The following is a 13,147-nucleotide window of genomic DNA, read 5'->3' on the forward strand; positions in this document are numbered from 1 at the left end:
TTTAAATTATTAAAACATTATTCAAAAATAAATAACATTAAAATAAAATAAATCAAGGGATGGGTGAATGGTCCTAATGGTCATTTTAAATGTAAAGTAACTTATTCAGTTTTCATTTATAATTTAGATTATGTAACGCTTAACTTAAACCCAAAGTAACAAAGCAAAATAAACATTCAATAATAACAATAATTTAAAATATTACTATTGCGTTGTTTATTTTGTTTTGTTTTGTTTTTTTTTTGTTTTTTTTTTTTTTTTTACAAAACACAATAGGGAAACAGTGCTTTCAAGGCAGAACCTATTTAATTTGGATATAGTTAGTAGATTTCAAAGAGGCTTTGAAATTGTTGTCATTTAGACAGAGAGAGAGGGAGTGATGGGGAAAAGAGTGTGTGTGTGTCTGTGTGTGTGAAATAGAGCAAGAGCAAGATGAAGAGAACCTTTCTGATAAGTACATGTAACAACTTCATGTAGAACTTAATGTTAACAGTATGTTTAGTATAATATCATAAAGCATAACATGGCTAAAGAAAAAAATTAAAATTAAAATAAAAATAAAAAAGAACAGACAGGTCAACGTGGCACATGTCGAGCGTTTCCCCAACATATGCCAAACCTTTAACAATTCCATCCTGCTTTATGCTTCAAAAGTAGCATCTATAATTCAGCAACTAATAAAAGATAACATTGTTCGTTTTGCAGTATATTTATGCATGTAATCAATACAAATTAAAGTAGTTTTAACTTTTACTTACTACTGTGTTGGCCAGTTTTGTTGGGAAAAAAAAAATCGCACAATTACACATTTTGTTTACGGTCTTAAAAATGCTAATAATGTAATGATTATTAAAAAAAAATAGGCCTATGTTTATTAATACACAATGTAACATAGAAGGTTACCCAAAGAAAATTTTAGGCTTGTTCGTTTCCACAAGAGATTTTGAAGACATGCAAGCTGTTAGACCCGCAGAGCGGCGCTCTCACCCTGCCAACTGCGCCAGATTCTCAAGGGGGCGGGACCACCAGAATAACTGACAGCTGATTCTGAGCGTAACTCCTCCCCCACCTCCTTTCTCTCTCCTTCTTTCACTCTTTCCCTGATTTCAGAGAAGCCGATCTTCATTCCAGTGCACATGGAAAGGCAGAGGAGCAGCAACGGTCAGCGCTCAGAAGGTGAAACGCGCTCAGGGATTTTACGCGTAAAGCAGCTATAAGGTGATTCTACGGGACGCGCTTTATTATTGGACTACAACAGAATGTTATTAGAGGACGAATGGACATTTAAACAACTGTTCTCCGTGTAGGGATTTCACTGTGCGACATCTATAAACGGACACACATGTTCTCCACTGATGAAAAATAAGCTAGAAAGAGCACCCGGTGGATGAGTTTTAAACCTCTTTTAGCGCTGCTTTAGATATTTTGCACATTGGATTACATAAACACTGCTGAAATTATCTGTATGTTTAGATGATTTTGATTTATGGAAACAGAGCTGAGCAGAAGACGTCTGAAGTTGGAGAAGAGGGTCTCAGAAGCTGAACAGAGGGTCTGAAGGATTTTACAATCTCCTCCACTTTCATGTCCGAAGTCTCTGGTTTATGACAATGGATTATTTGCTGTTTTTATGCGGCTTTTTGCTGCCTCTGTCCTCGGCTGTTGAAGGTAAGATAGCCTATTAAATATATTTTACTCGCAGTGCTTATCAAGGGAGGCACGTCACCGGTCGATACTATTGATGCGCGTCTATAGGAGTTGCGCTTATAATAGACTAATAATAACGAGCTTTTACTTTTATGCATTAGCTATTAATTAATGCAGACACACGCATCTGGTCCGATATTTCTTAAAAAGCGCCAGATAATCGATCTGGCTATTGAATGACACCAATACACATGCAATTACACTGCAGAACTTCTCCCTCTTAATTGTTGTTTATTTTCTTTTAACAAGACAATAGTTTCTGTCTTTCGTAAAGGAAATGTATCTACAGGGAGTCCCACTTGAACAGGCTATCTGTCAGTTAGACACACATTTTTAGGTTCCTTCAAATGAATCATGGGGAATTGAGCATTTTATTTCGGGGGGAAAAAAGAAAAGAATTTTGGGCGATATATTGAACGCATAAATTGACCAAGATTAGGCTTTTTAAATTAATATTTTATTGGCTACTCTTTGTATCTGTTGCTCTCATGTCAGACACATTTTGAAGCAACTATGACCGTGTGTGTGTGTGTGTGTGTGTGTGTGTGTGTGTGTGTGTGTGTGTGTGTGTGCGTGCGTGTGTGTGTGTGTGTGCGTGTGTTCTTTTTAATCAAAATTATGATTCATTTATTTTCAAATGACTCCGTTCGGTAGTTTAGTTGGCTTTTGATTTAATTAATTATTCGAAGTCTGGACCCCCATTAGACCAGGGGACCTTTTGACACCAATAAAGATGAAAATGAGTGGGCGCTTTAATAGATTTTCAGGGAGAACAACAAAGTCGATTTATTTATTTCTTTATTGTTATTTTTAACCATACAATTAGCGACAAGCATGGCATCGCGAACAATTGCTTATTGTATTTCTGCATTGACTTGTCTTTTGTGAAGGATTCTTTAAAATCATTGAAAGTGCTAGTGAGATTCTTCTTAAAACAGCACTTATAATTCAATAAAATGTGTATCATCGCCTACTGTTAACAGGGGATATTTTTTTTTTTTTTTTAAATATGCTATTGTTTAACTGGAGCCCCAAATAGCCTTTTTTAGATGAAAAAGCATTTCAATTCATTGCTCAATGTTGGATTATTACTTTCTACACACCATCTACACTATTACTCAGTAAATAAGAGGATATATTGCTTTACTTGTTTATTTTAATTTTATTTGAATGTTTTAATGAGTGATGTGGGTGGAAGTCGGATGCGGAAACGTTTACGGTTCATACGGTTGTTTAGTTCAATTCATTTAGCTATGTTTTTATGGGATATGTCTATATGTTTTTGAAATAAACTTATGTTCTTGGCCGATAACCTATAAAAAAAAAGAGTGCATGTTTATATGAAAGGCTACGGGCCTTTAGCTATTAAGTTTGTTCTCCTTGTGTCACTAAATAAAAATCAAGCAGCCTATTAACTGTCCTTAATTGCACGCAAGTATCTTTATGTTTAATTGAAAATATAGGCCTAATGATAGGCTATAATGGAATTTATGGTTATACGTGATAACAACGAATAACTTAATCAGCAACTATTCAGTAGTCCTATATTGTTTAGGGTTGTAACTTACTTGTAAGTACGAGCCATCTTTTGTGTCCGTTAATACTGAAGTGTATTTAAAGTGTATTTGAATTACATTTATACTTTAAGTTTTATCGCTGGCAAGAATCGTGTCATTTTCTTGTTCCCTGGAGATTTCCACATATAAGAGTCTACCGAAACTTAAAAAAAAAAATAATAATAAAAAAAAAAAAAAAAAAAATAGGCCTAAATTAAAAAAAAACAAAAAAAAAAACTGTCCAACATGCATTAAAATCTCTTTTTTTTTTTTTCATTTCTAATTTCTACTATGATATGTTGCCTGTATAAATCATTAGTTACGCGTCTCTCTCTGTTTGAATGTGAAATCACAAGTCTCCAAGTCTCTCTCTCTCTCTCACACTCTCTCTTCTAGTCCAATTAGTCTAAGGCCTGGTTTTAATTCCCACTACCCCACTGCACTTATTATTTAGCACATACACGTGATAAACACATTTTGTGCTATATACTTACTCTGAGGTAACTACAGTAATTTAAGGCATATCTCAGCGGAATGTGGTAAAACAGACCTTCGCAGGATAACGCGAGAAAAGACCATTTGACCCCATAAATCAACGTAGCTGACATTATTCATGTTTGTTTTCCCCAAAATACACTATATTATTTACAGTATTTTAGTCGTTAAAAGCAAACGTCCTACGCCTGTAGGAACATTTCATGCTTTTTCGGAGCGTGTATCTGCCCACCAATGTCTAACTGAAGTGGTAATTCAAAGGTAAACGCAGCTAAATCAAATGTAGCCCTTGTTGACGAAATAACAGGCTAATTTTGGGGGTAAACAGCATTAACATGAGAAACAAGAGAATAATTACAGGACGTATTCACTGAAGAGTCGTAATGTGAGTTTTAGGAAAGGCCTAAACGCGCAATGTGAGCAAAACATTTATTTATATTTAGAAAAATATTAAATTCACTCATACATGTGAGCTCTTGTAAGCTGACATGTTATAGACCAGTATGAGTACATTTTATTAAAACTATTATTTTTTTTATTTATTTTTTTTTTTTCATTATCTGAAAGGCTAAATGGAATGTTTGCACTTTTAAGAACCATCTATCACACCGCAAGACAGGTCCGTTTAAAATGGAACTGCTGATGGCAAACAATAAATAATGAAAAACTTAAAACATCCCATAAATTATAGTCTGCTTTCCAATAAAACATATAATTTAGCCTAAAATTCTAGATGTTGTCAAAGATTACGCGTAGGCTATACGACACCAATTTAGGCTACATCGCTATTATTATTATATTTTTTTCCTCTCTGTTAATGTTTTAATAATACTGTAATACATATTATTAAAAACAGAAAGCAATTATTATGATTATGATTATTATTATGACAGCTGTTGAGCGCAACACCAGACTTCAGTAATCGATGCGACTTCATCGATCTGTAAAATCTCCGGTCAAAAGGTTTAAAAAGAGGTCAAAGCATTGATCTGTTCTTCACACCATACACACGACCTACACTCTGCTGAGTGAACTAATTCAATTAGACAAACTGAACATTAGCAATAATAAATGCCAATATATATATATATATATATATATATATATATATATATATATATATATATATATATATATATATATATATATATATATATATATATATTATTTTATGGTAGGCGCCAAAATGATGGGAATCATTTATTGTTTTTTGTTGTTGTTGTTTTTTTTTGTGTGTGTGCCTGTATTATATATATATATATATATATATATATATATATATATATATATATATATATATATATATATATATATATATATATATATATATATATATATATAATATACATACAGACACACACACACACCTCACATATATACTGTAAGTGTAACAGTCAAGATTCAAGGGGCCCAAATTAATATATAAACATTAGTTAATGTATTAACTAACATGAACTAACCATGAGCAATACATTTGTTACTGTGTTTACTAATCTTCACTAACGTTAGTTGATGAAAATACAGTTGTTCATTGTTTGTTCATGTTAGTTCACAGTGTATTAACTAATGTTAAAAAGATTTTAATAATGTATTAGTAAATGTTGAAATTCACATTAACAAAGTTTAATAAATGCTGTAGAAGTGCAGTTCATTATTATTTCATGTTAGCTAATGTAGTTAACTAATGTTAACCAATGAACCTTATTGTAAAGTGTTACCATATATATTAATAATAATAATAATAATAATAATAATAATACTGGATGGGACATGTCCACCTCATGGTGGTGGGCCTGCATTTAATGTACATACAATAGCGTTAGCTTATTTCATAGAATATCTGTATATAAAATAAGGAATTTTATTAATAAATAAGTCATGTGTGAGAGCCATTGAAAGGTCATATGTTAAACAGAGGATAGCGTGAACAGATGTCCGCTGGCTTTGTTTCAGACTCTCGTAAGGAGCTCAAAGGGGTCTCAGACTCAGGCTTAAAGATGCTATGAAAACTAGGCAGGGTCATCATGAGCACACTTACTCTGGTGGTCCGCGTAAGCTCCCATCACTAACCTATAAACATTAGCACTGATAACCTTTGGAATTCAGGAATGCTTTGGATGTAAAATTTGCCAGCATTCTGAGCCCAGCGTGGAGCAATAACTTGTGCTGAAGGCCAATATTTAACCAAGTGCTCTGTTAATTGATGAAGAAGTGGACTGGACGCTGACTGGAATGTAGAATTCACTCTTTTTGGAGTGTCCACTCAAAAGGGCAATCCTGGCAGCTGACGCAAAGGCCTTTACAGAAAAATAGGTCTTTGACACTCACGACAGTGTGAGGAGAGAATGTGTCTGGGCCTGAACACTGCCAAAATCCCCCCGTTGCTGTCTGCAACTACTGAAGCGGAATGAGAGAGAGAAATCGAGAGCTAAAGACGGGCAGAAAGAAAGAGGGACTGAGAGAAAAAGAGACATCGGTGCTTGGTTTCTGTCTTCAGTTGGTCAGGAGCAAGATGGGTGGTGCTGGCAGGGAATATATTTGCTACCAAAACAGCCATTGAAAAGGCAGCGCAGAATACCAAAACAAAGTCGCATGATGACAAGCACAATACATTTTTCTTTCCATCTGAATGGTTTTCCTTCTCCGACCTACAGGGATTTTTAAATTTGGACTTGGAATTTACAGTGAATTTACTACAGTGAATTTACAGTCAGAGCCAATTTGATCAGAGAAAAATACAGCAGAGAGTTTCATTAATGGTTTTGAAATGTGTCATTTTCATGGTTATGTCTATGACTGTTATATGATGGGTTTTATGGACATGAGCATTGTAGCACTAGATGGAAATTGTGTGACCTATTTGCTGCATAAGTTGCAGTATATAAGCTGCATACAGTGAAATAATAATTTGCTTCATTTTCAAACCACCAGATATAATAGAGGGAACTCCATCTTTCTACATGCACGTAGTGTGTCAAAATACACACGAATAGAAGTAGCATGCAGAAATAGGCTGCGTTTGCTATGGAAGTGAGATAACATGTGATCTGACACACACATGTAGTCCTGCTATGCTCCTGAGAAATGACTAACACATTTTTACAAGAATGCCACAGCCATTACTTTATAGTGAAGCTGTCTGGCAAGTAGTAGTTAGCTTTCAGACTTTTTGCTGCAGTGTTTTAATCCTTTGCTGGACGATGTTTATGAGTTTATGCTGCTGATAAAGCAGAAGAATTCTTTGATATGAATTCATCAAAATTAAAGAGAGAGAGAGAACACAATCCAGAACCTCATTTTAGCTTTTAAACCCAAAATATAAACCAAAATCAGGTATTAAATGATACTGAACTGACAATAATGCGCAACACAATGAAAAAAAAGGTAACTGTCCGAGATATTTGTGCTAGTTTTCAACCACAGTTCAATTGGGGGGATGTGTGATGTTAGAAGCCCTGCAGGAAATGGCTAATGCTAATGCTAGGTGCAAATGTCTGCTTTGATTAGCAATATGGGCATGTGCGAACAGGGTGGGGGGTGTTAGGCTAATGATGGCTTCTAAACTCCACGCTACCAATCAAACCAGGCCTCTAGATGGTTAAAACATGCTCATAATCTCCACATCAAACACTGGGAGCTCCAGGCAGGGGCCCAAAAGCACACTGGCCCTTTACCCTTTCTGTTAAATCTAGACTAGAATTTGCACTTTTGAGCCAGGCTGTTCAATTACACATCTGTAGACTTTCTTAGCCATTCATTTTGTTAATGTGTATTTCTACAAAAATGAGTTCTGACTGGTTTGATTTTTGCATTTGGGGATATTTGAGGAAGAGGAAAAAAGCTGAATTCACTCAATGTTTTTTATTTATAAATATAAGCAGTAAATATACCCTTACAACAAATGTACCATGGTAACCATAGTTGCTGACAAAAATGTGTAATTTTGTATTTGGAAAACAATTACTCTTATTGTAAAATCTTTGTAAAGTAATACAGGATATTATTATTATTTGCTAATATAATATACCAAGTTATCACAGTTTATTGTATGAACAGTAAGTGCAGTTACTATTTTAGCAGAAACTATTTTTACCATGGTATGCTTATGTAAGGGTAATTTGTTTAGCCGACATCACAGAATCAACTGGTGTTAGACAGGAATTCTTTTACTGCTTACGTGATCTGTCACCTCTCCATTTGGTGTTCGAGGTTAGAGCAGTGACACTTTGGCAAGGTGCAAATGCAGGTGCTTGTGAAAAACAGTTGGTTGCGTGTCGTAAAAGTCCCGGAAGGCATTGCGAGTTTGGAAGTGGATCAGACGATTCATGTTTTCATGATTCTTTCAAAGCAAAGTGCCACGTATGCATCTACCACACTTTTCTTTGGTGAATTCCTTTAAGACATGATGGGAATCTCACTCTGCTGATAACATTTTTATTGAATTACCATGCATGTTTGAGCATAAACTTAAGATATTGTTCAGTGTTATATGTAATTCAAGAGATATTTTGCTTCTGTACTTATAAGCATATTTTCCCCCAACATTCCTTGTACCCTCTCCTGCTTTTTAACTTTTGCTATAACATCTAGTTTCAGCAGGGTCACTATCCACATCCAATCAGGGATTCTCAATGAATCTCTGTGACTGATTCATTTATGGCTTGTTGTCAGGCTTGATCGATCACACTTCCTTCTCACTTAGCCTTTCTGGCAACTGCCCTTTCGAAATGTGCCAAGCCTCTGAGAGCCTCTCATTACCAGCTTTTTAGGACTTATAGAAGAATGGCAAGATAGAGGAAACGATGAGTTAGAAGATAATATCTGTCCAGTCATCTTCCCATCAACTTCTTGTGTATCTCACATAGGCCAGAACTGCCATGGAGAAAGGGCGCTCGTCATGTCCCAGGAACAGCCCTGTAGATGAAGTGACATGTTTCTTCAGCGACTTCAGAACTGCCCTTTTCCAGCCTTGTCTCAAGTCTAGAGAAGATTAGAAGCATTATATATAAGACAGGCAATCGTGCTCCTTGAGATCTTTCTGCAGAACTTAGATTGAACCCTTAACCATACACCCACCTGAACTAGATTATCAAGGTTTTGGGGTTGATTAAAAATACAGACAGGTGAGTTACAGCTCTAAACTCTGCAGGAGGGTAGATCTCCAGGAGCAGGGCTGAACACCCCTTGATATAAGGTATGCCATGCACCCCCAAGTCACTTGTGAGCCGTGATGAGTGGCTTGTCTGTTATTAAAGTGCCCTCAACCTGAACGGGAGAGATGAGGATATAGGCGTACAAAGAGACAGAGAAAGACTGAGAGAATTGTCTGGTATCCCAAAGGCACTTGGTACAGTATTGGTTGAGCAGTTCATCTGAAAAGGTGCTGAGAGGAGAGACAATGGAAATACACTGGAGCTGGTCAGATGGGGTTATGAATGCAGTGGGAATTGAGGTAGAGCTCAGGACAGCGAGAGCAGAGAGTTTTCATCTTCTGTCTTGGACAGCTGCCATGGATCTATCTCTGCATCTTAAATTTGACTTGCTCTGCCTAGCTATGCCTGAGAGGAGATCATTGTTTCTGCCTTTTCTCTCTCTCTGTCCATTTTTCTACCTATCACTTTTTTTTCAGTGCTAGTCTAAGAAAATCTTGATAGGCAAGGGATATGCAAGGGTTTTTAATGAATCTGAAAAGCCAGCAAGCATCAATCAATGACAGCCGTGAGTCTGCACTTGAAATCAGGTCCACCTGACAGTGGGAAAGTAGAAAAGAAGGTTACAGTCTGCATACAGAATAAAGAAGCTCTCGAGGCAGGAAAAAATTTGCTTTCCAGTGTAACAGACAGAAGTTATCTCCTATACTGCAACAGTTATCTTGAAACTGTCACTCGTTTTATTGGTATACTCATTTGTAAGGCTACAAGAGCATCTAGATGCGTGTCGACTGTAAAAGGGATAACAACCTGGTGAAAACCCAGAGAACAAGTGTGGGAAGTTCAGAGGCCTCTCCCCCAACAGGTGGGCTTTATCCAGACAGAGAGGGTAGAGACAATGCACCTCTTTCTCTACTCTGTTTACCATCCCTCTCTCTGCTCCCTGTCACTTATTTGCTACACTTTCCCACCACCTTTTTACAGCCCTCCCTCTTCCCTGTTCTCCCTGGGCACCTTATGTGGTCGTATCTTATCAGGAAGATAATTCTAATTGTGGCATTATTTTCCCTATCTGTTATCTGACCCCTTCAGTGATATCAGAATCCCAGAACAGGACCATGCAGAACAGAAGCTTGGGGACAAGGCCTATTTACCCACAAAATCTTTGTTGTATCCAGTCATTGATAAGATTTGTGACTATGTGTGTGTGTGTGTTCTTACAACTCTATTCTGTCATGTTATCCTATGGGAGCTAAGTGGTATGTCTATAAGCAATGTAAGTCAAGCTCTTGCAGGATAGATTTGACAAGTTCAGTCTCTTGATACTTCATCGCCCATGGCTTTTAAGAAAATCTGAGTGTAAATTCCCACTCATGACATATGTGAAATAATGAAGGTACGAAAGCAGCCTCAAACCACCCTAATGCCATGTACTGCATGGAGGAGAGTCAAAAAGAGGTCTCTAACTAAGGACAAGAGCAAAATTGGCATGCTGACGTCATGCAAACCCTCATGGGGTGTGAAAGGAAGCATATTGACGTGAAATGGAGCTGGCACTAGAAACAAATTAAAATATCCCATGGCCAGATGGGGATGGTGAACTGAGGGGCCATATTTGTATCATGGGTGTGAGATACACCACAGTGAAACAGCTTCATTGCCACTTTTGCCCTGCCGTGTCCTCTGGGAAATGACCTAAAAGGGCGGTGATGATTAGCCATTCAATTTAGCCAGCCATTGGTCAATATGGCAGGCCAAGAGGAGATGGTTGGTGATGCTGCCTTATCATCAAAATCAAATTTTTTGAGGACTAGATTTCTCTTTATTGCTTACTTAAGCATGCACTTCGTCACTATTCTTACTTTTTTATAAATCTTCCCATCAATTTGAGACAGCTTGATCTGAAGAAGCTAGCTAAGTAGGCAAGCACTTAAGGCTAATCTATAGAGTTCAACACTGGGCACAGCTTTGTGCATGGTTAATTAATCAAGACACTGCAGCGGTGTCATAAACACGAAGGCACTTACGATTAAAGCATATCGAGAGGGTAATATCTAGAGATTCTTATTTTAGCTTAAACATTTTTGGCACTTTTATTTTTTTCAATACAGAAAGGACAGGAAATGAGCCAATTCTTATCTCTCTTTTTTATGTAATTTCTTTGCATCTCTATTCGCCTGTCCTCGGGTTATGAAGTTCAGACTCGGGGAAACATGTCCATTCATGCATCCCTCTTCTGAGGAAGATGTAAATACAGGGTTGAAACCAATACATATGGTCACTCCTCCAGTGATGGAACTCCTGTACAGCTGACTTGTTCCTATGAGTAATCTATGCTGAGGTTCAGTGCACACCCTGTGGTTCTTTTGATGAGCGCTCCCATGTTGAACTCATCCTGCTTTGAGACCACCAAGAGATGTAACATACCTGAAATGCAAAAGTTCATGTGTAGGTTCCAGGCAGTCAAGGTGTGGTTAGCCGGTCTGTAATTAGTGTTGAGGCCACCAAGTCTTCGTGACGGCATGTCTCTCCCTCTCTCTCTCTCTCTCTCTGGATTTAGTGGATCTATGTGTGTGTGTTCAAGTGTGTGAAAGAGAACAACAGCAGACAATTCCCAGACTTCTCATTATCTCTATACCTGACAATTGCATCTCCTAGCACCTGTACAGTACTTCATAAATTGAAGGGTGTTTTCATATAAAAATTTTTTCCCCAGTAATAGTCTGTTGCCCTCTTTTCAATCTGTGCCATTGGTTTCCCAGGCACATTACTGAAGCAAACCAGTGTTTGTACAATACACCGTCTTACTGAAGGACTTTATTGGTTCAGTGTAGACGCTGTTAAAGCCACCGTGTTTGATTTATCAGTCAATGATTGACTCTAGATTGCTATAACCTTCCATGTCACCTGCACTTCAAACAGATACCCAGCAGCAGCAGCCCTGCATTTCCCATCCCACATACACAGTTCCTGTTGATTCAACTGTTATCTCATGTGGCCATTTCCCTCAGTTCTTCCATCAGAGCCACTGTCTTCACATGATAGCAGTGTCATTTTAGCACCACGTCTTCAGATACACCCACAGTCTAACCTTATATGCTTTATTTTATTTAGATTATGAGTGGGAAGTATGGGTGAAATAATTTTTAACTGCATAAGGATATTTTAACAGGAAATTCAAACTAAAATTGTTTTAGATATTACATAATTAGAATGTGAAAGCATATTTTGGAATAAAAAAAATGAGACCTATCTCATGTCTAACTCCATCCTTTTCCCCCTCCCTCAGCCTTCTCACCAGGCCCTCTACTGAGACCCATAAATCAATGGAGCTCAGTAGCCTGTCGGGGGTTTACCGTCTGTGGGGGGTATTGGTGGCCCAGGCTCCCCAGCCGCTGGTTTTAGTTACACATCAATGAAGGGTGAATAATACATTAGTCAGCCCCTGACAGTACAGTTCTAGGCAGGCAGGCAGACGGAGCCTCCCCTGGCCCTTCATCAGCGCATCTGTGCCATAATCAGCCTCTGGAGACATACCTCAGCTTTGGCCTACCTGTCTTCCACCTGATTTACTTACTGTTTATGCAAATATTATGATACTTAAATGCCTGCTATGTGGATAAAAGGGGTCAATCTCCAAAAAATTAAATAAATAAAATATGGAACAATATGAGCGTGAGCAATAGATAACAATTATGTAAAAAACTGAAATTTTGAATAATGTTTTTGTCCTTTTTTCCCCATACAAGTAGTTGTTAAGTTCTTGTTTCGTAGTGTATCTATATAGAATATGGTGTATATATGGTGTATGGATGGCACTGTATGTAAGGTATTAAATACAAAGAAATTGCACCATTCCTTCCGTTTGGGGTCAAGAGCTGCAAGTGACACCCATAAAGTCTAGGTTAATAATTTGAAGCGGCAGGAAGTATTGCAACTGACCCAGGTCGGACAGCAAGGACTGTGGAGATGGATTGTTGTGGCATAAATGGTCCCGGAACTGTGGCCTTCTCAGGCCAGCTGCACTGTATACTGATTTATATCCAAAGATTTTCAAATAGCTAGCCCCCTTCCTTGCATGCACAATTACTGAAACATTCACAGTCTCCCTCCAATGTATAAAGGCTTTTATTTAATTGTTCAGAGACATCTAAACCCCTGGCCATATGGGGCACCCTAGAATTGGATGTCAACCATTCTATCAACCTTCTCCAGCATAATTGCCCAGAAATGAACTTC

The 13,147-nt window shown here is 37.5% G+C and overlaps 1 protein-coding gene across 7 annotated transcripts in view; it reads left to right on the plus strand.

Annotated features, from left to right (window-relative positions):
- The first annotated feature begins 1,129 nt into the window (after positions 1-1,129).
- LOC137027598 (ephrin type-B receptor 3-like) overlaps positions 1,130-13,147 on the plus strand; it is a 47,553-nt gene continuing 35,535 nt past the window's right edge. For 5 of the 7 annotated variants that reach the window (XM_067395819.1, XM_067395817.1, XM_067395816.1 and 2 more), the window contains exon 1: positions 1,130-1,668. In XM_067395819.1, coding sequence (XP_067251920.1) covers positions 1,605-1,668 — 64 coding nt within the window. In that variant the 5' untranslated portion in view covers positions 1,130-1,604. The remainder of the gene's footprint in view (positions 1,669-13,147) is intronic. The other 2 variants (XM_067395813.1, XM_067395815.1) reach the window with 2 other exon arrangements.

This window comes from Chanodichthys erythropterus, chromosome 10, assembly GCF_024489055.1.
Source record: "Chanodichthys erythropterus isolate Z2021 chromosome 10, ASM2448905v1, whole genome shotgun sequence".
NCBI lineage: Eukaryota > Metazoa > Chordata > Actinopteri > Cypriniformes > Xenocyprididae > Chanodichthys > Chanodichthys erythropterus.